Source organism: Dipodomys spectabilis, unplaced genomic scaffold, assembly GCF_019054845.1.
Source record: "Dipodomys spectabilis isolate Male_0828 unplaced genomic scaffold, ASM1905484v1 ptg000115l, whole genome shotgun sequence".
NCBI lineage: Eukaryota > Metazoa > Chordata > Mammalia > Rodentia > Heteromyidae > Dipodomys > Dipodomys spectabilis.
This window is the reverse complement of record NW_024870792.1, coordinates 1,869,622-1,893,079: the sequence shown is the minus strand read 5'-3', so window position 1 is coordinate 1,893,079 and position 23,458 is coordinate 1,869,622. Positions and strand designations below refer to the sequence as shown.

General features: G+C 37.1%; 1 protein-coding gene across 1 annotated transcript in view; it reads left to right on the top strand.

The window, feature by feature from the left end:
* Positions 1-23,458, top strand: part of Ccdc150 (coiled-coil domain containing 150) — a 77,064-nt gene that overhangs the window by 18,870 nt on the left and 34,736 nt on the right. The window contains 7 exon segments of the mRNA XM_042688381.1: positions 168-257; positions 2,458-2,550; positions 12,066-12,173; positions 13,289-13,410; positions 13,808-13,985; positions 14,879-14,947; positions 19,947-20,060. Coding sequence (XP_042544315.1) covers positions 168-257; positions 2,458-2,550; positions 12,066-12,173; positions 13,289-13,410; positions 13,808-13,985; positions 14,879-14,947; positions 19,947-20,060 — 774 coding nt within the window.

The window sequence follows — 23,458 nt, the reverse complement described above, 5'->3', positions numbered from 1 at the left end:
ACACTGCAATAAGGCATGTCTTCTGTTGAGATTTCAGCTGTGACACATAGACCTACTTCTCTTTTGCCCTTAGTGACCTTAAAAATTCTACTCTCCACATGTTCCATAAGGTCATTTATTTTTTCAAAAATCTGCCTTACAAAAAAACAGTTTTTTTCCAATTTCAGGTTCACATTTTGCAGAAGAATTGCATTGCCCTACGCAGTTCTATACAGAGCACCCAGGAACTCCTAATACAGGAAAAAAGAAAGCTTCATGTAAGTTATATATCCAGGGTAATACTAGGTATCAGGCACTAAGTAATCATTTTATTCAGATTATTACATGTTGAAAATATTAATTAACAAAAATAAGACATTTATATTTTCAGATTATACATAAATTGTAAAAAATGGTTAATAAAATGCAAAAAGTTATTTTGGTGGATTGTTACAATACAATGTGAATATATTTAATGCTACTAAACTGTACTCTTAAAATGGTTAGCATGGCAAATTTCATATTTTATTATAACTTTAAAAATGAAAATTATATTACTTTTTGCCTCATATTACATTTTAAAATTAATCTTTTGCTATACAGAGCACATTTGGAATAATTTTTCTGAATGCTATCTCATCCTGTATTATCTTTCTTAATATTTTTCTTGATATGTTTATCTTTCTTGAGAAATTGCTTCTAGGAAACAATGTATATGTAACAGAAGCTATATAATCCTAGAGAGTAGAATTTACATAATGTAAGCATTCTAGTAAATGTAGATTACTTTTTTGTTTTTGTTTGGTTCTGTGTATGTGCCATTATAGGGCTTTGAACTTATGGCCTCTCACTTGACTTTTTTGCTCATATCTGGCAATCTACCACTTGAACTATGAGTCTAGCTTTTTTTGTTAGAAATGAAGATAATCTCTCTTAGACTTTTCTGCCCAGGCAAACTTCAATGCTCAGTCATCAGATCTCAGCCACCTGAGCAGTTTGGACTACAAGCATGAGCCACCAGTACCCAGCTAGGTTATGTTCTAGGCAAGTTCTTTCTAGTTAGAACCCCTTTATGAGAATAATTTATGAAGGTTTTTATTTTTCAGTTGTGGGACTTAAACTTGGGGCCTGAGTAATTTTGCTCAAGGCTAGTACTCTATCACTTTGAGCTACAACACTACTTCTGGTTTTCTGGTAGTTAATAAGAGTCTCACAGACTTTCCTACCTAGGCTGGCTTTGAATGGCAATCCTCAGATCCCAGCCTCCGGAATAGCTAGACTTGTAAGTGTAAGCCACTGGTTCCTGGCTTATAAATTTTTTTTATAATAGACCAGATATAGCAGATTTAATAGAGCAGATTTAGGCTTATAGCAAAATTGAGTAGAAGGTACAGACGTTTCTTATATGGTCCCTGTCCCTATACATGCATAGCCTCTCTGGTTATCAGCATTCCCCAGTGAATGGAACAGTACTACAACAAGTGAATACATTGGCCGATCATTATCATTCAAAGTCTTATCATTTACATTAAGGATCCCTCTGGAGTTACACATTCTTTGGATTTGGATAAACAAATAACGACAAGTCCACTGTAGTAGTATCCTACCTAATAATACTGCTTCCCCTCAAAACCTGTTTGCTCTAGCTATTCATCTCTCCATCCCAACCCCTGGTAACTGTCTCTGTAGATTTGTCTTTTCCAGAATGTCATATGGTCACAATCATATAGTACATGTGACATTTTTTAGACTTCTTTAGTTGAATAAACATTTAAAATTTTCTTTATAGTTTATTTTAGTGCTGAATAATATCCAACTCATTGTCTGGATGATCTATTTGCATACAAAGATTTTTAAATAAAAATATTTGGCTCCCTTGGGTAAATGCCAAGGAGCCTGATTGCCTGATTGCCAGGTCGTGTGATAATTTCTGTAAGAAATTAGGAACCTGCCTCCCAGTTTTGCATTCCTACCAGTAATGAATGAGTGTCTGTTGTTTCCACATCCTCAGATTTGTGTAAACAGACTTTTGTTTTATTTTTGCTGGAACTGGGGCTTGAATTCAGGGCCTCATACTCTCACTGACTCTTTTGCTCACAGCTGGTGCTCTTCCACTTGAGCCACACCTCTATTTCTGACTTTTTCTGTTTAATTGGAGATAAGAGTCTCAGATTTGTCTGCCTGAGCTGGCTTTGAACTATGATCTTAGATCTCAGCCTCCTGAGTAGCTAGGATTATACCTGTGAGCTACTAGTGCTTAGCTATAAACAGTTTTGATAATTTAGAAACAGTAGTTTAGAAGCTGAAGATACTAAAATCTTAACAAATTCTTTATAAGACCTACAAGCACACACATATACACACATTTATATTGGACCTTGAACTGGCATTGGCTAGATACTCAGCAGATATTTTCATAAAGATACATATAATACCTTGTACCTGTGGAAAAGAAAGTAATTACATTTTCTCCAATAGGAAGTACAAATAACTCTCAAAAACAAAAATGAAGAAAATGCATATTTGAGGTCTGAAATAATTATACTTCGTGAAGTATCAGAAAAAACACAGGTAAATCTTCACTGGTTTTTAGATACTATTTAATTTTGTTCAATTAAAGAATCAAGGTATAGAAAGGGCACAGGAGAAGCCCAACCCCCCGACACCTTGATCTGATATAACTAGTATCCAGCATTGAGAAAAATAAATTCCTATTGTTTAGTTTTTAAAAAAGAATAAAGGTAAATCCTGATTATACAAGTTCATCTCTGATACTTCAGTTTTTATTTTTATTTTATTTAATTTTATTTTGAGAACATACTGTACAGAGGGGTTACAATTACATGGGCAGGATAATGCATACATTTCTTACCAAGCATTGCAGCCTCCTCCTTTGTTTACCCTTCACCTCCCTTCCCAGCCTCCCCCCTCCCCCCACCCAATCATACCCCCCCTCCCCCCCCCCCCCCACCGACATTGTAAAGCTGGTTTTGACATGACATTTTGTACTTCTCATTGTTGTAACAGGTCCACCTGAATCCTTAAACGACTTGTTTGTCCCCATCTCCTCCACATGTTATACTGACATCAAATATAGTGAAAGCGGGGGTTACACTGTGGGGGAGGGACATACAAAGCAATAAAGAAATAATCTTATAAATGTGTTAGAAACACATGCATGAAAGAAACAAAAACATTAAAATACATATTTGAGGGTTCGTTTTCCTAACATCACATTATCTGACTTTTTCTGCTTGACTCATACCTATACTAGATATTGCAAATAAGGGAAACCATGGGACCTATGTTTCTTTGGGCCTGGCTTACTTCACTTAATATAATTTTTTCCAAGCCTTTCCATTTCCTAACAAATGGGGAAATGTCATTCTTTCTGATGGAGGCATAGAATTCCATTGTGTATATATACCACATTTTCTTGATCCATTCATCTACTGAGGGGCATCTGGGTTGGTTCCATATCTTAGCTATGGTAAATAATGCTGCAATAAACATAGTTGTGCTGGTAGCTTTAGTGTGGTCTTGTTTGTAAACATTAGGGTAAATGCCCAAAAGTGGGATTGCTGGGTCATAGGGGAGTTCTATGTGAAGTCTTTTGAGGAACCTCCATACTGCTTTCCAAAGTGGTTGAACAAGTTTACATTCCCACCAACAATGAAGTAAGGTTCCTTTCTGTCCACATTCCCTCCAGCATCTGTTGTTGTTAGAGTTCTTGATTTTTGCTGTTCTAACTGGAGTGAGGTGATATCTCAATGTTGTTTTGATTTGCATTTCTTTTATGGCTAGGGATGTTGAACATTTCTTCATGTGTCTATTGGCCATCCTTCTTTCTTCTTCAGAGAAGCTTCTCTTTAAGTCTTTCGCCCACTTACTTATTGGACAGTTGTTTCTTTGAGGATTTGTTGTTGGGTGGTTTAATTTTTTGAGTTCCAAGTATATTTTAGATATGAGACCCTTGTCCGTTGTATGGCTAGTAAAGATCTTCTCCCAATCCGTGGGCTTTCTATTGATCTTGCTAGCTATGTCATTTGCCCTGCAGAAGCTCTGCAACCTTATGCAATCCCATTTGTCCAACCTTTCTTTGATTTGTTGTGTTTCCGGGTCTCTATTCAGAAAATTTTGGCCTGAGCCAAGGAGACCTAGGGTTTCTCCTATTCCATCCTGTAATGTTTTCAGAGTGTCTGCTTTGAGTTCAAGGTCTTTGATCCATTTGGAGTTGATTCTGGTGCAGGGTGATATATAAGGATCTAGCTTTAGTTTTCTACATGTAGTTAACCAGTTTTGCCAGCACCATTTACTGAAGAGGCTGTCTGTCTTCCATTCTATTGTTTTAGCTCCCTTATCGAAGATTAGATGGCTATAGGTCTGTAGGTTCATTTCTGGGTTTTCAATTCTATTCCATTGGTCCTGAGGTCTGTTCTTATGCCAATACCAAGCTGTTTTGATTACTATGGCTTTATAGTAGTTTGAAATTTGGTATTGATATTCCTCCAGCAGTGTTCTTTCCGTTGAGGAGCGTTTTTGCTATTCGGGGTCTTTTATTGTTCCATATGAATTTTTGGATTGCCTCTTCTATTTCCTGGAAGAATGAGGGTGGAATTTTGATAGGTATTGCGTTGAATTTGTAGATAGCCTTGGGAAGTATTGCCATTTTCATGATGTTAATCTTTCCAATCCAGGAGCATGGGAGGTTTTGCCATTTTTTAAGTTCTGTGTTGATTTCCTTTTTCAAGATTTTAAAGTTTTCATCATAGAGGTCCTTCACTTCTTTAGTTAATTCCTAGGTATTTTATTTTTTGTGGGGCTATTATGAATGGAGTTGCTTTCCTAATTTCAGCCACACTTTTCTCATTGTTGGCATACAGAAAAGCCATTGATTTTTGGGGGTTAATTTTATAACCTGCTACTTTGCCAAAGCTTTGAATCAGCTTGAGTAATTTGGGAGTGGAGTCTATGGGATTCTTTAAATACAAGATCATGTCATCTGCAAAGAGGGAGAGTTTTATTTCTTCTTTCCCTATTTGGATCCCCTTTATGTCTGCATCTTGTCTTATTGCTGTAGCTAGGCATTCTAATAATAGATTGAAGAGAAGTGGAGAGAGTGGGCATCCTTGTCTTGTTCCTGAGTTAAGAGGAAATGGCTTTAGTTTTTCACCATTGAGTATAATGCTGGCTGTAGGTTTGTCATATACAGCCTTTATTGTATTGAGGAATGTTCCATGGATTCCTAATTTTTCCAAAACCTTCATCATGAAGGGGTGTTGGATCTTGTCGAATGCTTTTTCTGTGTCTATTGAGATAACCATGTGGTTCTTATTCTTGCTCCTGTTGATGTGATGAATAATATTAATTGATTTGCGTATATTGAACCAGCTTTGCATCCCTGAAATGAATCCTGTTTGGTCGTGGTGTATGATTTTTTGGATGAATTGTTGAAGTCGGTTGGCCAAAATTTTGTTGAGAAGTTTTGCATCAATGTTCATCAAAGAAATGGGTCTATAGTTCTCTTTCTTTGATGAGTCCCTGCCTGGTTTTGGGATGAGGGTTATGATGGCTTCGTAGAATGTGTTCGGTAGTGAGCTTTCTCTTTCAATTTCATTGAAGAGTTAGAGGAGAATTGGTGTGAGCTCTGCTTTGAAGGCCTTGTAAAATTCCACTGTAAAACCATCTGGTCCTGGGCTTTTCTTAGCTGGGAGGTCTCTTATTGCTGTTTCTATTTCAATGCTTGATATGGGCCTGTTAAGATAGTTTAACTCATCTTGGTTTAGTTTTGGCATGTCAATATTTGCTAGGAAGAGGTCCATTTCTGTCAAGTTCTCAAACTTATTAGCATAAAGTTTTGAGAAGTATTCCCTTATAATGTTCTGAATCTTGGTTGTTTCCGTGGTGATGTTTCCATTCTCATCTCTGAGTTTATTAATTTGGGTGTGTTCTCTTCTTTTTCTGATAAGATTTGCTAAGGGTCTGTCAATTTTGTTAAGTTTTTCGAAGAACCAACTCTTTGTTTTGTTGATTCTTTCTATAGTTTTTTTGGATTCTAATTCATTTAATTCTGATTTAATTTTGATTATTTCTTTCCGTCTACTGGATTGGGGTTTATCTTGCTGCTCTTTTTCAAGGAGGTTTAAATGTGTCATTAAATTGTTAGTTTCAGATCTCTCCAATTTGTTGATGTAGGAGCTCAGAGCTATAAACTTGCCTCTGAGTACTGCCTTTGCTGTGTCCCAGAGGAGCTGGTATTTTGTGTGTTCATTTTTGTTGAATAGCATGAAGATTTGAATTTCCTTTCTAATCTCTTCCATGACCCACTCATGATTCAGCAGTGTGTTGTTCAGCCTCCATGTGATACCGGACTTTCTTTGGTGGCTTTTGGTGTTGAGTTCTAATTTTATTCCCTTGTGGTCAGAGAGAATGCAAGGTATAACTTCAATGTTTCTGAATTTAGACAAGTTTGCTTTGTGGCCTAAAATGTGGTCTATTTTAGAAAACGTTCCATGTGCTGCTGAGAAAAACATGTATTCTGATGCTGCTGGGTGAAATGTTCGGTAGATGTCTGTTAAGTCTAGTTGATCTATGCAGCTGTTTAGATCTGTGGTTTCTCTGTTGAGTTTTTGCCGAGTTGATCTATCTAGTGGGGAGAGTGGTGTGTTAAAATCCCCAACAATTAATGTCTTTGGATCTATATGGGATTTGAGGGAAAGTAGTGTTTCTTTGATAAATTTGGGTGCTCCATTGTTTGGCGAATAGATATTTAGGATTATAATATCCTCCTGAAGAAGAGATCCTTTAATTAGTATGTAGCGACCTTCTTTATCTCTTCTCACGAATTTTAATTTGAAGTCTATTTTATCTGATATTAGGATTGCAACTCCCGCCTGTTTATGGGGTCCGTTTGCTTGGTAGATTTTGTTCCAGCCTTTAACATTGAAAATGTGTTTGTTTTTACGGGCAAGATGTGACTCCTGCAGGCAGCAGATAGAAGGGTCTTGTTTTTTAATCCAACTACACAGTCTATGTCGCTTAATTGGAGAGTTCAGTCCGTTAACGTTAAGAGATAGGACTGAGAGGTATTTGGGAGTTCCTGCCATGTTATCTACCTTCTTGGGGGCTGCGAAAACTGGGTTCTTCCTATGGTTCTTGGATTCTCAGTTTGGGTACAGTTTCTTGGCCTTTATTGCGGTCTTGTTGGTTTTCTATGTGTAGGACATCTTTAAGAATCTTTTGTAGGGCTGGTTTGGTGGAGATGTATTGTTTCAATTTTTCTTTGCTATGGAAGGTTTTTATTTGGCCTTCAGTTATGAAGGAGAGTTTAGCTGGGTACAGTATTCTTGGTTGATAGTTGTTTGTTTTTAGGGCATGGCATACATCATTCCAGGCTCTTCTTGCTTTGATTGTCTCTGCTGAGAAATCTGAGGTGATTCTAATTGGTTTCCCTTTATAAGTGATTACCCTTTTCTCTCTGACAGCTTTAAGGATCTTTTCCTTGTTCTGAGTTGATCCTGTGTGGATTATAATGTGGCGGTGGGATGTCCTATTCTGGTCTGGTCTATTTGGGGTTCTAAAGGCTTCTTGTATCTGGACAGGCCTATCTTTTTGCATGTTTGGGAAGTTCTCTGCTAGGATCCTGTTAAACAAATTTCCTAGACCATTAACTTCTGTTTCTAGGTGCTCCTCTACACCCATTATCCTTAGATTAGGCCTTCTGATGGTGTCTTCCAGGTGTTGGCTAGATCTATCATATTTCTTGGACTTGTCTTGGATGGTTGTATGTTCTTTCTCTATAATATCTAGGCTGTCTTCAATCCCTGAGATTCGATCTTCTGCATGGTCTAACCTGCTGTCAAGACTCTCTACTTTGTTTTTTATCTCTTTTCCTTCTAATTGGTCAGCTTTGATGGCTTCAAGTTCTTTGTTGAAGCTCTGTTTTAGGTCTTGTATGAATTTCTTTGCTTCCTTAATTTGGTGTTCAGTGTTTGTCCTCAAATCACTTAGTTGATTGGTTATGGTTTCTTTGGACTCCCATTCCTTCTGTTGGGTTCCATTCGGCATTCCCTTTGTGGTCTCCCTGACTTCCTTCAGCTCTTTGTTAATGGATTCCATGAATGCCTTTAGTGATCTTTGTGTATTCTCTACCTGGTCTCTCAATTCCTGTATTACTCTTTGATTAGCTTCCTCCCGTTCGTGGGATTCCTGCAGTTCTCTTTGAGTGTTCTCAGCCTGCTCACGCCATTCCTCCCTTTCTCTTTGAGTATTCTCAAGTTGTTCACGCAAATCCTGTATCAGTTTTTGAGTAGCTTCCTCACGCTTATGATATTCCTGTATAAACTTCTGGGATGCCTCCTCTCTCTCCCTATCACGCTCATACAGAGTCCTTTGTAAGTTGTCAAACTTCTCATTTATCATGTTTGCCAGCAGTGTTTGTAGAGCTATTTGGGAACTCTCCTCTGGATTATTCATTATCTGTTTTAACCCCTGATTATCAAGATTGGGAATTGAGATACCCGAATTTGCCATTTTTCTTGTGTTTTTCCGGCTTACTCTGCCCATTTGAGATGAAGATAGCACCAGTTTTGTGCTAGAACACTATCTTAAGGCAACCATCAATCAAAGTTTGCATTTGTACAGTCAATAGTCTACAGATACAATCTAGTTCAACAGATACATCTATTCGACATCAAACAACTATATGTTAAAGGACTTCGAACCGCAGAGAAGAATTTGGAAAACCAGAAATTATTAGGGTTAGGGAGAGATGTGGGTAAAAAATAGGAATAGATTGGTGTGGGGAGGCACAGGGAGAGTTAACTATGTCCTAATCACAATGCAGGAAATAGGTTGGGTAGGATGCAAGTAGAGAGAGAGAGAAAAAGAAGAAAGGGAAAGGGGAATGAAAAGAGACCAGAAAAAAAATAGAAACGTAAAAATTAATTATTATAGAGATTCAAAGACCATCTATTTAGAGAGGAATGTGAATATGTTGAGAGAAAGGGAGGGACATAGAGGAGATGTGAAAAACTTTAAAAAAATGCTTAAAATATTATATAGGTATAAAGAGGTAGTACTGCTATTAATGAATTTAAGTCTCAGAGGTTTTGAATTGAGTAATAAGTTTGTGGATTAAGTGTGTACACAATGGGGGATAGGGTCTACTAGTTAACTACGGGTTTATCTGAGGATGTGCAGGACAAGAGTTAAGTCACATAAAGAAGAACAAAAGAGAGGAAAAGGTGGAAAGGATAGGAAAGTGAGAAGAAAAGATCAGAAGTTCAGTAGAGCTAGACAAAAAACAAAAAGATAATTAAGAATGAAAGAAAAAGAGAAAGAAGACAAGAAAAGAAAGGAAAACACACATTCACGTATTCCTAAAATAAAAATTATAAGAGGAAAAAAAAAAGTTACTGGAAAACAATTATTTTTTCAGAAGAGGCAAAAATTAAAGATTAATAAAAGTTTTAGAAAAGGAAAAAAATTTTTTTATATATATAAGGTAACAAAAAACAAAAAAAAAAAAAAGAAAAGAAGAAGAAGAAAAAAAAAAGTTCTTTGATTTTTTTTTTTTTTTGGGAGGGGTGGGAAGAATCCTGTATCTCCCTTTTGTCTGTAACCAGAGTCTTGTTGGAGTCTCTGGTCAGCTTGAGGTCCTGTGGCTTGATTGGTTTCTTAAGTCAGTTTGTTGGAACAGGCAGAAAAATGCTCTGCTTTACCCAAGATTTTGAGATCCCCCTCCCAGGTTAGTTTACTGGGAGGGTGATCTGCTTTGAGAATCACAAAAGAGGGGGATGCAGTGATGAGGCTAGGTTCTGGGTAGAGTTGAGGCCTTTCAACAAACAGTAGCTTTTCCCTGGGGCTATTTTGTGAAAAAAAACTCACAGCATCCAGCCTGGAGCCATTCTCACGGTTTCTGTTTTTCAATTGATTGTGGTGGCTGCTAGAGGGAGGGGCAGCCTCTGGCTCTGGTTACCCGGTGAGGAGAGCCACTCCAATGGCTGGCGCCTGAGCTGGGTGACTTTTCCCTGGATGGAACTGAGTCTGTGAGGTCACTTCGCCGTTAAGTTCTTGTGACCTGCTAAATGACTCGTTTTATTCCAAGGCCTGAGCTGGAGCTAGCTGCTCCTCCGAGCTTTGTCGGTATCCAAGATGGAGATCACCGGTGCTGGGCGGGGAGGGGTGGCCTTCCCTCCTCTGCTCCCTGAGAAGGAGTGAGGACGTAGGGCTTCTACTCACGCCGAGTCTTGGATCCTGGGTCGTCTCTGGTCTGCAAAGTGCAGGATGAAGTTGTCCGCTCCTTGTCGGTTCTTGCTGGGGTTGAGTAGAATCCGCTCGTCCGCTGCGTCTGGCTCCTTAGTCCCGGACTGTGTCTCAGGTATGACCCCGCGGCGGTGGTCGCCACCGCGACCCTGCCGCCACAGCGGCAGCTGCTGGCAAGCGATCAGATGTGTCTGCTTGGCTTCCCCTCTCTTGACTAACTCTCTGTCCTGTGATGGCACACTTGGTGTGATTCTCTGGCTTGGGACTGTTCACTGGAACTCTGAAACTGCTTTCTATGCAAGAGCTTGTTCAGATTCCAGCTTCTCCTCCGCCATCTTCCCGGAACTCTCTTTCAGTTTTTATTTCCATAAGATCTTCTTTACCTCTGAAGCATTATTATAAATTAAGCACAGTTCTGATCATTCTCCCAATTCCTGTGACACAGTAGTGTACAAGAATTGTCACTAAATTGCATACCTGGTTATACTTTGCCTTTGTTTGCTTTCTTGTGTAGTAATTGAATATATAAATCACTACCTTTCACCATGAACTTTGGCCATTAAATGGCAAAGTCTCTTGTCTTATACTTTATATCTTTAGCAGCAAATAGTACAGTAGGAACTTAATGGTTGCTACATTTTGGAGGTGGATATAACCATTGTCTTTAGATTTAACCACGGTCCTGTCAACTTAATTGATACTTTATATTAATATATGGATAAGTATTGAAAAAATTCACCAAATATGCAGGCAAACAAATTAATTATCAGAGAGTTCAGTGAGATAGAGTTTATTACTAAAAATAACTTCTCTGTTTCTACAATTTAATTACATTAGGATTATGGTGTTTCTGTGCCTTGTTTATAATAAATGCGACAATAAGTGTCTCCTATTATAAAACGATAACTATGACTCTTACCACTCTACCTATTCTAATAGTTGACATTTTTACTGAACCCATTCCACATTCTAGGCATAATTTTAAGCACTTCCAATTACTAACAAATTGTAATCTTTGTAATTGTCCTATGGAATAGACACCATTGTTTTCATTTAAAAGATAATAAAACTGATATACACAAAGGTTTTATAGCTAACAAGTGGCAGAGTTGGGACTTTGAGTTCAATAATCTGACTCCCCCAAAACCCTGACTGTGTTCATAGCTATTCTATCACACTTATAGACTTACCAGATTATTCATTTTCCTTCTCATTATTTTTTCTGTTGTTCCTTTAGAGTGATGTGTCTTTATTCTTGAAAAACTTGTTTATTAAAACATAAGCTGCTTGACAAATGTACCATGCAAAAACAATTACGAAGGTGAATATTTTTCACAAGAAGCAAATTCCAGAATATCAAAAGTTACTAAATGACAGATTTGTAGCCCAAAGGTTATTACTCATTCTGAAGGATTAATAGTATGATGGTAAACTCACCTATATTTTGCTTTTATAAATATTATCATTGGTGGTGGAACAACTTGGGTTTTTTTCTGTTATCAGCCAAATATTTCTGAAGGCACATGATGTAACTATGGAAATCACTTTCTGCAATATTAACTAGGCACCTATACAGAATATTCCATCCAACACAGGTCTTGGACCTAAATGATTTGGGTTCAGAATTGTGACAAACAGGTCAGTAGAAATCCATAAGCCTCAATTACTCCACTAAATCAATAAATCTTGTTTCAAACATTTGAAGGTATTTTGTAAAATATTAATTGGGGATAAATCAACTAAATTATGGGCATAAAATAATGATACATAAATAATTCCCAAAGACTTTTGACTTGATAAATATATATTTGTTGTCTCAGGTTTTGAATGACCAACTGAGTAGAAAATGTTTAGAGCTGAGCAGCATACTTCAGTCTGTAAAGATGGAAAATGCCAGGGTTACTGCTGACCATCAAGCTATTATGCAGGTATTCACCTGATGCTAGTGAACTTCTGACAGAGGCAATGTGAAGCCAGCCTGACTGAGAAAATGTACATGGCCAACTGGATTAGTAAAATGTTTTACCAATGAATCCCAAAGTTTCACTGAGTTATTTCTTGGTAATCTTTCACTTTCACATCAGAGGAGTGATTTGGCCTTACATTTATTGTATTTTAATGCCTTTTCTCAAATATCATTACTTTAGGAAAGTAATTACCTCTCCCATTGTTATATTTACAGAGTCTACTTACAGCTGACTCTAAAGTATGTATATTTTCCTCTACTTTGAAATTTGCTTACTCCAATCTCTTAAGAAAGCACTTTATCTCCAACTATTTGAAATTCTATTTATATTAAAACTTTCATGTAGGAGCTTGATTGTCCTGACTAGAAAGGAGAATTTTTTCTTTTCAAGTTTTGTTACATCAACACTAAACAGATTATCATAATAATAGCTCCTCTGTGTGTGTTCATGTACCATGTGTGTGTTAGCATTTACCTAGGATTCTATGTTTTCTTATCATCTGCTCCATGAAAGGTTACTGATTATACTTATTTTACCTGTAAGAACAATAAAGTTTAGAGAAGTTAACTAAAATGTATTTACAAAGGTAATTCTCAATGCAGGGTTTGCAGAAACTTTGTGAATTATAGTAGAAATGGGTATATATAAAAATGTTCTGTTTTAATGGCTCCAAAATGGTGAGGCAGAGAAAGTAAATTGTGTGAAACAGTTACAGTTTTACTACTGCAACAGTATCTGAATATAGTCTAAGACAATATCTAGGATCTGGGTGCTGTCCTTGAGCTCTTTTACAAGGCTACAGCTCTACCACTTTGAACCACAGCCACACTTCTGGTTTTTGAGTTTTTAATTGGAGATAAAAGTCTCACGGGGACTTTTCTGCCTGTGCTGGCTTCGAACCACAATCTTCAGCTCTCAGCCTCCTAAGTAGCTAGGATTACAGGCATGAGCTACCGGTGCTGGGCAAAATAAGTTTTTTTAAGGGACATTATCTATGGAAAAAAACACTTGTATTTTGTTATCTTGTTAGCCTATCAAATGTCTTCTCGGTTCTCATTATCAACCCTCACACTCAGGTAGAGCAGAACATGGCACAGACATTTCAAGAACAGAACTTACTGCGGGATGCAGCCCATGCCAGCATCACAAGTGAACTGCAGACTGTTCTAAATGAGAAAGCCCAACTCCAGACACATCTGTAAGTTTACTGTAGGACAATTCCTGTGCATCTTTTGTTCTTGCACTTATTTTTAAAAATTTTATTATAAAGGTGATATACAGAGGGGACACAGTTTCATAAGTCAGGTAATGAGTAAATTTCTTTTTGAACAGTGTCACCTTCTCCCTTGTTTTCTCCCAGTTTTCCTCCTCCTCCTACCCCATCAACTTGTATAGTTAATTTCCAGCATAGTGTCTAGTGGTACTTGTATTTTTCAACTTAATATTTAATTCTGCATTTGCAGGGACAGACACAAAGATAAAGGTTTTACCTCAAGGAACATTTTCCTAACCACTCTTAGGCAAAAATTGTATTCCATAAGGACATTCAGTCACTTCTCATCTGTTTGTCATGTGTCATTGTTCTATTCCTGCAGGGACCATTTAATCCTTGAGCATAACCAGTGCATCCAGAAAGCACGGGATGCTGAGAAAAAGGCAAATACTCAGAAAGAGCTGCTAGAATCAACAATTGCCAGATTGCGAAGCGAACTTGAAGCATCAATGCAAGAGAAGAAGTCTCTGCTAGAGGATAAGGAAAGATTTCAGAGAGAGGTAGGTAGAAGCAGATTTACACTACCTTCTGATGATGATGTGATGGTTATGTTTTAAGATTATATTCAAAGATTAAAGAACAAGAGAAATAAAATCCAGATGTAGTTTGTCTGAGTTACCCCGTCAAGAAATTTCTAGGTAGCTTCAATATGTGAAAAGGTCTATGCCAGTCTCTACCAAATATCCTTCTACAGCATTTGTGAATATGCTACCCAATAATACACACATCCTTCTGCTAGTTGAGGGGTCGAGGATCAGATTGAGAGAGAGAGAGAGAGAGAGAGAGAGAGAGAGAGAGAGAGAGAGAGAGAGAGAGTGTGAGTGTGTGTGTGTGTGTGTGTGTGTGTGTGTGTGTGAGAGAGAGAGAGAGAGAGAGAGAGAGAGAGAGTTTATTCTGGGGCTTGAACTGGGATATAGGCTCTGTCCCTTAGTTTTTTTACTCAAAGATGGAACCTCTACCATTTGAGCCACAGCTCCACTTCCACCTGGTTAATTGTAGCTGAGTTTTTCCAAACTTTGCTGTCCAGGCTGACTTCAAACTTCAGTCCTCAGATCTCAGCCTCCTGAGTATCTAGGTTTACAGGCGTGAATCACCAGTGCTCAGTACATTTAAATTTATTTCCCCTGAAATATTATGGGACAGTGGAGGTTAAGGGGGAACAGCCCCGTCTGCCTAGTCAGGAGGGAACCAGCAGAGCCTGACATGCAGACGTATCTTTCTAATTGCAGGGCTATTTGTGAAGTCTGCTCTGCCTCAGAAACTCCTGCTTGGCCCCTTTTCTGAGAGGATTTGCTATCTCTGCAGTGTAGGTATTGACATGTAGGATGTATGTGCTAGAGTAAGCCTGTCAGCCCCTGTAAAACTGACCCATTTTTCTCCCTCCCCTGGGCAGATTAATAAAACAGAAAAAGAAACAGCACAAGAAAAATACAATTTGGAAAAGGAATTAGCTAACAACAAGGTATTCTACATTTTATTTCTCAATATTTCACTGTGTTTTGTTTCTCCTTGGATTGCTGCCTACTGTATCAGTTTATGTTAACGAGAAAATGCAAGATTCTGTTCACTAACGCGATGTGCAGGGAAGGAAAGGAGCTATGAAGCTGACTTCTTAGAGCATCCCTTCACTGCAGCAGCAAGTACGGCCTTTACTTGTTGAGTATTCAGGGTTTGCCAGTGAGTCATCCCAGCTTCTGGCCCTAGTGTTCACTAAGCAGTTTAGCCAGGAAGTCCTCTGAGACTGAGCTCATGCATCTGGAAAAGGCAAAGAGAGGATGGCTGACACTGCTGTTCTCTTCAAAAATGGTTAACTCCGTTTCCTTAATACCTACAGGAAGTTGCCACTTTGCCTTCAAGGTATCCTTTTCTTTTTAAACATTTTTTCATTAACTGGAACATAATATTTGTACATTTTATGGGTTACATTTTGGTAATTTAATACATGTATATAGTGCATAATGATTAAATAAGGGTACAGTGTATAAAGATTAAATAAGTTATTAAGCATGCCATCTCTTTATTCAGCATTGGTTTGTTTGGTTTTTTGGTGGCGGGCAAGAGTTTAAACTCAGAGCCTTGTGCTTACTTGGCTTTCTTGCTTCACTGATGTCCAAAGCACTTTAGCCACACCTCTAGTTTGGCTCTTTGCTGGTTATTTTGGAGATGGAGCCTAACACATTTTTTTCTGCCCAGACTAGACTTGAACCATGATCTTCCAGATGTGTCTCCTGAGTAGCTAGATTAATAGGCCCGAGCTTAGAATCTAAAATATTAATCATTCTCTTGTGTTGAAAATCTCTAGACATTTTGAAATAAATCATTAGATTATTTTAACCTATAGTTACCCTACACATGCTTTAGAAAATCAAAACTCATTCCTCCTCTATAGCTGTGTTTTGGTGTCTCTTATTTAACTTCTTTCTCTTCTTTCTCCCTTTTTCCTCTCCCAGGTTGTAGTGGCTGTGAATCCATTTCATTCTTCTATGAGAGTGACAGTTTCCACAAATGAGTGAGAATATGTAGTCTTTGTCTTTTCTGTGTCTAGTTTCTTTCACTTTAACAATATGACTTTCCAGTTCCATTCATGCTGCTGTGAATGACAGGTTTATTCACTTTGATCTTGAATAATATTCCACTGGATACATGTTTTCTTTATCCATTTATCATCTGATGGATACATAGATTATTTTGTTTCTTGGCTGCTGTGGATAGTGCTATAATAAAGATGGAATGTCAGCTGGGTAGCAATGACTTCCACCTGTGATCCTAGCAACCCAGAGGTTGAGATCTGAAGATCACAGTTCAAAGCCAGCCTAGGAAGGAAAGTCTGTGAGACTCTTATCTCCAATAAACTAACCTCCCCCCCCCAAAAAAAATACAAGAAAGCTGTGATTCAAGTGGTAGAGCACTAGCCTTGAGCTAAAAAGCTCAGGGATAGCACCTAGGCCCTGAGCTCAAACTCTCAGACTGCACAAACACATACAAATACACACACAGAATTTATCTCTTTGGTATATGATTCATCTTTCTTGGAGTCATATAGCTAGCTAGTGCATAGATAGATAGATAAGCTATAAGTTTTCTGAATTTTATTTCCTTTGCTGAACAGATATAATACCATTTGCCTATTTTTATATATTTCCTGTGTCTTTGGGGTCCTATCCAAAATAAATACTTCTCTTGAAGTGATTCCCATTTGTTTGGGATTTTTTTGCAATACTTTTGCCATTTCAGATTTTACATTTTAAGTCTCTGGTCTGTTTTGATTGGATTTTTGCAATAGTAAGAGGCAAAGATACAGCCTCATTCTTTTTGCTTATGTAGATTCTATTTGTCAAGACCATTTATTGATGATACTGTCCTTTCTCTGCTGTTTGTTTTTGATGCCTTGTCAAAATTAATATGGAGAGTGATTTCTGGATATGTTATTTAGTTCCCTTGATCTATATGTTAGATTGTAGGCCATGTCAGTTCTAGTTTGGTTTACTATATTGCAGTATGTTTTAAAGTCAGGTATCATGATGCCCCCAGCTTCTTCTTTTATCTTTCTTTCTCTTAGGTTGCTTGACTATTTTAAAGCTTTTGGGATTCCATATGAATTATTTTTGCAGTTTCTATAGGGAAAGTCATTGGCATTTTAGTGAGGATTTTATTGATTCTATATATTACTTTGGCTATAACGTTCTTTTTTTTAGCAATATTAATTCCTCCAATTCATGAACATGGGACATCTTTCTATATTTTTGTGTATTTTAGAAATCAGCAGTATTTTCTAATTTTCATCGAAGAGATCTCTTTTGCATCCTTAAATTTATCCCTAATTGTTTCTTGCAGCTATTCTTTCTTGATTTCTTTTTCATGAAGTTTATCAATTATGTATAAAAGTGGTACTTTTTATATTCATTTTGTATTCTGCAACTATACTAGATTTATCCATCAGTTCTAACAGCTTTTTGATGACTTAGGTTTTTCTACATTAAAAACATGGATAACATTTTTCTTTTCAGTTTGAGTGACCCTTTTTTCTCTTGCCTAATTTCTTACTGACTTCCAATACTATTTTAAATAAGAATGATGACAATAGCTCAATAGCTATGTACATATGAAAATCAACTCCAAGATATGGAACAAGGGTTTTTTTCTTTGTTGTAAGTACTGTGTGAAGTTATTTCTTTTTCTTTTTTTTCCTTTGGTTTATTCCCGATTGTCACTGTTTTGATTTTAGTACCCTGTGTCTTATAGCTATATACATTTATCTGATTTAGGGAAGGGAAGAGGAACAACAAAATGGTGATACAAAGGTCAAGGGTGAACCAATGCAACAGTGATACTCATAAGACACTATCTTGGAAATGAACGTTACAACTTGGGGGGAGGAATGGGGGATGGGAAAAGGGGAAATGGGAAAAAACAAGGGAGGTGGTAACAATGTTCAACTCATTACCTTATGTTTGTAACTGTAATCCCATTTTTATTATTTTTAAGTAGTTGTACAAAGGAGATGTTATTTAACAATGCAGTTTATGAGTACCCCTCAGCTCTTCAGCTCAAGCCAAGAGCTCTATCACTTGAGCCACAGGGCCATGTTAACTGGAGATAAAAGTCTCACAAACTTTCCTGCCCTGGCTGGCTTTGAACAATGATCCTCAGCTCCGTCTCCTGAGTAGCTAAGATTACAGGCATGGCTACCATGATTTCTTGACTGCATTCTCTCCCAGCCCTCTTCATATATTCCAATTCCTCTTGACTCCATGTACCTATTTGCTGGTGCTGATTTTTGGGGGCTTTGACTTGGTTGTTCTAAAAAAAAATTACACTATTTGAGCTTTCCATAGAATCCATTTACTTCAGTTAATTCATTTGTAACCATTTGTATATCACCCAATGTATTTACTTGTGGATTTATAGGCACATTCTATCTACCACAAATGAGCAAAATCATACAACCTTTGTTTCTCTATGTCTGGCTTAATATAATTTTTCTAATTTTTTCCTTATAAATGATACAATATCATTTTTCTAGTGGATGAATAAAATTCCATTGTGTATAACATGCCACATATTCTTGATCACTCATCCATCAATGAGTGATCATCTGGACTGATTCTATATCTTGGCTATGGGGAATATTGCTGCAATTCACAATAGGCTGTATATGTACTTGCTTGAGTTATATTCTTCCTACATCTAATTTCTTGAGATCTGTTTTTTGCAAAGAGATATTGAATCTTATCAATAGATGCTTTTCTGCATCTATTGAGACAATCATAGAGTTTTTTGTTCTTCATTCAAGTTGATGCGTTATGTCACATATTGATTTGTGTATGTTGAACCATCCTTGTATCACTGAGATGAATTCTACATGATCATTATCTTTTTTATTTGCTTTTGGCTTTTTTCTTGGTAGTATTTTATTGTAAATTTCTATCACTATGTTCATTAGTGATATTGCCTAGAGTATTTTTTTGTTGTATCTTTGTCTAATGATGTTAAACATTTTATATGCTTAATGGACATTTGTATATTCTCTTTTGAGAAATGTCTATTCAGATATTTTGCCCATTTTAAAAAGGATTGTCTTTTTATTATAGAGGTAGAAGAGGGTTGGGAAGGTGGCTCAGTGGTAGAGCATTTGCCTTGCATGCTCAAAGCCCTGGGTTCGATTCCTCAGCACCACATAAGAAAAAACCCGGAAGTGGCGCTGTGGCTCAAGTAGTAGAGCACTAGCCTTGAGCTGAAGAGCTGAGGGACAGCACCCAGGCCCAGAGATCAGGCCCCACGACCAGAATCCCCTCCCCCCCCAAAAAAGAAAGTAATAGAGGGAGAAGAATTCTTTATATAGGTGTACTAGACTTTTATCAGATAGATGATCTATAGCTATTTACTCCAATGTTGGGGATGCTGTTTTACACTTGTAATTTCCTTTCATGCATAAAACTTTAAAAATTTTAAATCTACTTATCTGTTTTATCTCTGGTTGCCGATTCTATTGAGAAACTATTGCCTAACCCAAGGTCATACAGTTAATTCCTATTAACACCTAATTTTTTTCTTAAAAATGTGTAGGTTTACATAAAAACTATAGGTCTTTGAATTTTAGTTAAGTTTGTATATGGTATGGGATAGAGTTCAACTACATTATTTTATCTGTGGAGCCTATTGCTGTGTCATAAATTGAAAGATAATTTCTATATTGAATTAAAGCAAATATCAAGTACCAGAAAGACTTCAATTGTTAATAAAGGTGAACTGTACTATTTGCTGTAACCCTCCTGCTAAAGACAAGATTAGCTGAAAAATGGAAAATAAAAATAAATCATTTAGAACAGCATAGAACTATCTGTAAATGCCTACATTTACAGGCAGAACTTTTGCATGAGCTACCTTCCACTGTACAATTTTCATTTTATAAATCACATTTTTGGATCTCACAGTTTCTTTTCTCTTTTTGTTTTTAAAAGGTAGATTTAAATGCATTAAACCAAAACCTGCATATTCTTGTGGAAGAAAATAAGTATCTGGCAGATCAAGTGGCTTCCCTTGAATTTCAACAAGCCACTTCTGATTACCATGGGGTGGGTATAAAAAGGTCAGTCTAAAGTTGGAAGTAATGATTAATGAGCTTGAAAAAATAGAAACCTGTATCAGAAGTCAGGAGATAGGTTTTCTTTGTGTATCATAAGTCCCAAATTACTCAGGATAAATATAGCACAGATCCTTGCAAAAATTTGAACAATAGATTATTTAAGAAACTAATTACAAAGCCCAGCGCTGGTGGCTCATGCCTGTAAGCTACTCAGGAAGCTGAGATCTGAGGACTGCAGTTCAAAGCCAGCCTGGGCAGAAAAGTCCCCATGAGACTCATCTCTAAGAAGACACTCATAAACCAGAATTGGTACTGTGGCTCAAATGGTAGAGCACTAACTTTCAACACCAAGAGGCTCAGGAATAGTGCCCAGGCCCTGAATTCAAGCCCCACAACTGACCAAAGAAAGAAAGAAACTAGCTACAAAGTGACTCCATACAAACATATCCAATGTTCTAAAATATTTCCTCTTCCATAAATTATAAAAGAAGAAATTAGTTCTCTCATTGGACTATCATTAATAAGTCAGATTTTTAAAAGCTATGTGACATGCATTACAAATAAATATTAGAACTAAAAACATCCAAGTGAAGGGAATTGAAAGAAATGATCATTGTTTTAGGAAACGAATGATCTTTCTGTGTTTTTGTTGCAGTACTTGAAAAAGAATTATTGTTTTATAACAAGAGAATAAATTTTGAAAATTTCATGGGAGGCCCTTTGATGTTCCTTTCTTAATCTAAGCTAAATTCTTTCAAATCCTGTGGTAAACTGTTGATTAAACTTTCAAACCCTGTAGTAAACTGTTAATTAAACTAACTGAAGAATTACAAAGACTAAATCTAAATCTTATATTCTCACAGCTTTTGAATGATATTTTCTAGGCTTCAATTTTGGTTGAATTTGGTATGATCTTTAATCTCTCATAGCTTCAGTTTCTTAATTTGTCAAAATGAGGATGATAATATAATTATTAGAACTTGTTTAGGATCAAATAAGTTAATGCATATAAAGCATGTAGCAGACATCTAACGTGTTAAGGTCTTAGTATCTGGACTATTCTGGAGAGAGGAGATTTGTAAGCACTGCTTGTGTGACAGAATCAGTTAGCTGTAAGTCCTGCAATGATCTCAGGGCTTGTGTGACAGAATCAGTTAGCTGTAAGTCCTGCTATGATCTCAGGGCTTGTGTGACAGAATCAGTTAGCTGTAAGTCCTGCTATGATTTCAGACCAATCCTCCCTTATCTCAAGGTTAAAGATACAGCTTTGTTCTTTGCTTATAGGCTAAGCTTCAGCTGAATTTATCTAATAGTTTCATTCTGATGCCTCTGGAAGACCCCATTTCTGTCTCCCTAGGCCTTTTCTGAACCGACTGTCAGTGAGCAGACCTATGATTTTATCCTACCAGTGACTTTGACAGGTCTTGACAGTGATTTTTAGTCAAAGTTGATTCTAACCTGCTCATCAGATCTCTTAAAATCTGCTTATAATTCCCCTCAACTTTGGTTTGCAGTTCTGTCTCCACCTAGAAGCTTATCTGACCAAGCCAGGCTGGAATGAGTCTGATGTCAAGTAAGATGTCAAGATTGATTTTTTAGTTTTGCAGTATCCTTAAACCTGTTGTCAATCAATGCTGACCATTCATTTTTGTTCTTTGAAAGTTAAAACTTGAAATTCTTAATAAAGAATAAGGTGGTACTTTCTAGTATTATCCATCATTGATTTTTGTAGGTATACGTTTGAGAAAGTGCCCATAGACTTGAATTTATATAGACCTGGTTTCAGCTTCTACCTCCATTTGCTCCGTGATCTGAGTAGGTTCTTCACCTCTCATGACCTGCAGCATTTTGGGATCTTCCCTGTCTGTGGGGTTTCCATAGCCTACTGTGCATATCCGGATCAGAATAATTATCACAGTGATTAGAAATTGAGCCATTTATTGCTTCTGCCTTCACTCTAAATAATGTAAGAACAGCAAATACCCTTCTTCCACTCTCTTATCTAATACTTAATAATAATTTTTTTCCGATAATGGGGGGGTTTGAACTCTGGGCCTGAGCGCTGTCCCTCAGCTCTTCAGTTCAGGCTAGAGCTCTACCACATGAGCCATAACACCACTTCGGTTTTCTGGTAGTTTATTGGAGGTAGAGTTTCACAGCTTTTCCTGCTTAGGCTGGCTTTGAATTCATGATCCTCAGATCTCAGCCTCCTGAGTAGCTAGGATTACAGGCATGAGCCACTGGCTCATTTAATGCTTTAAAACGCATTTTAATGAATGAGGCAAATGAGGGTCAAGTTTATCTTGCCAGGCTGAAAGTATTGCCATATTGAATGCCACCTACTTTTCACAAAAGCTAGCATTAGGTTCACATGAATAAAAATTATTCTTTTTTCTCTTTTACATTTCCTAATTTTTAGGTTTAGTGTTTTAATTTTAGTCTATAGTGTGGATATGTTTTAAGTCCACTACCACAGGCAACTATGCAAAGAACCTCAGAAAGAAAGATGCAAAAGTAGAAAGGTTCCTATTATGAGCTCAAGTTGAATGACTATTTCCCCTTGTATGATGTGTATTTCCCACTTATTTTTAGGGGTTTTAAACATATACTTCCAAATAGTAGTACCAAACAAAAATATAATTCCCATGCAATTGAGTTTTAATGACTTGAAGTTAAACAATAAATTCAACATATTGTTCCTTAAAGGCTTTGCCGCATGTCATGTTCTGAATAAAATCTCCGGCTGATATTCTGCTTATAAAATATAGGATTCCAATATCACACTGGATTTTTATTTTTTTTGATAGTTCCCACTAGCTGGTAAGCTCAAACAATTTTAGATTTTAGGTGTAGTTTGGTGGATAGAGCACTTGCCTAGCATGTGCAAGATACTAGACTGGATTCACAGATCTGCAAAAAAGTACCTTTTGGAAAGCCTTTTGTGCTTACTCTTTGTGTTAGCTTTCCATTACTGTAATAAAATACCTGATGTAATCAACTTAAAGGGAAAAAGATTTATTTTGGCTTTCAGTTTTGGAGATTTCAGTCTGGTTACTTTCACCGTTGCTTTGGGGCCTATGGCAAGGTAATTTGTATGTGGCAGAGGAGCCACTCACGTCATGGTAGCTGGGAAGCAAAAAGAGAGAGGGAAGAGACTGGGGCCCTAATATCCCCTCCAAAGGATTTAACTTCCTTCCACTAGATCCCACTTCCTAAAGGCTCCACTACCTCCCATTATTATCCAGTGGCCTTTAACTCATGAACCTTTGGGGAACATTCCAGACCCAAACTATCACTCAACTTATTGCTAAAAAATAATAGAGATAGTAATACTTATTTTAGAGGAAATAGTTATTCTTTCCTCTACCAAGAAGATATCTGTGTTCC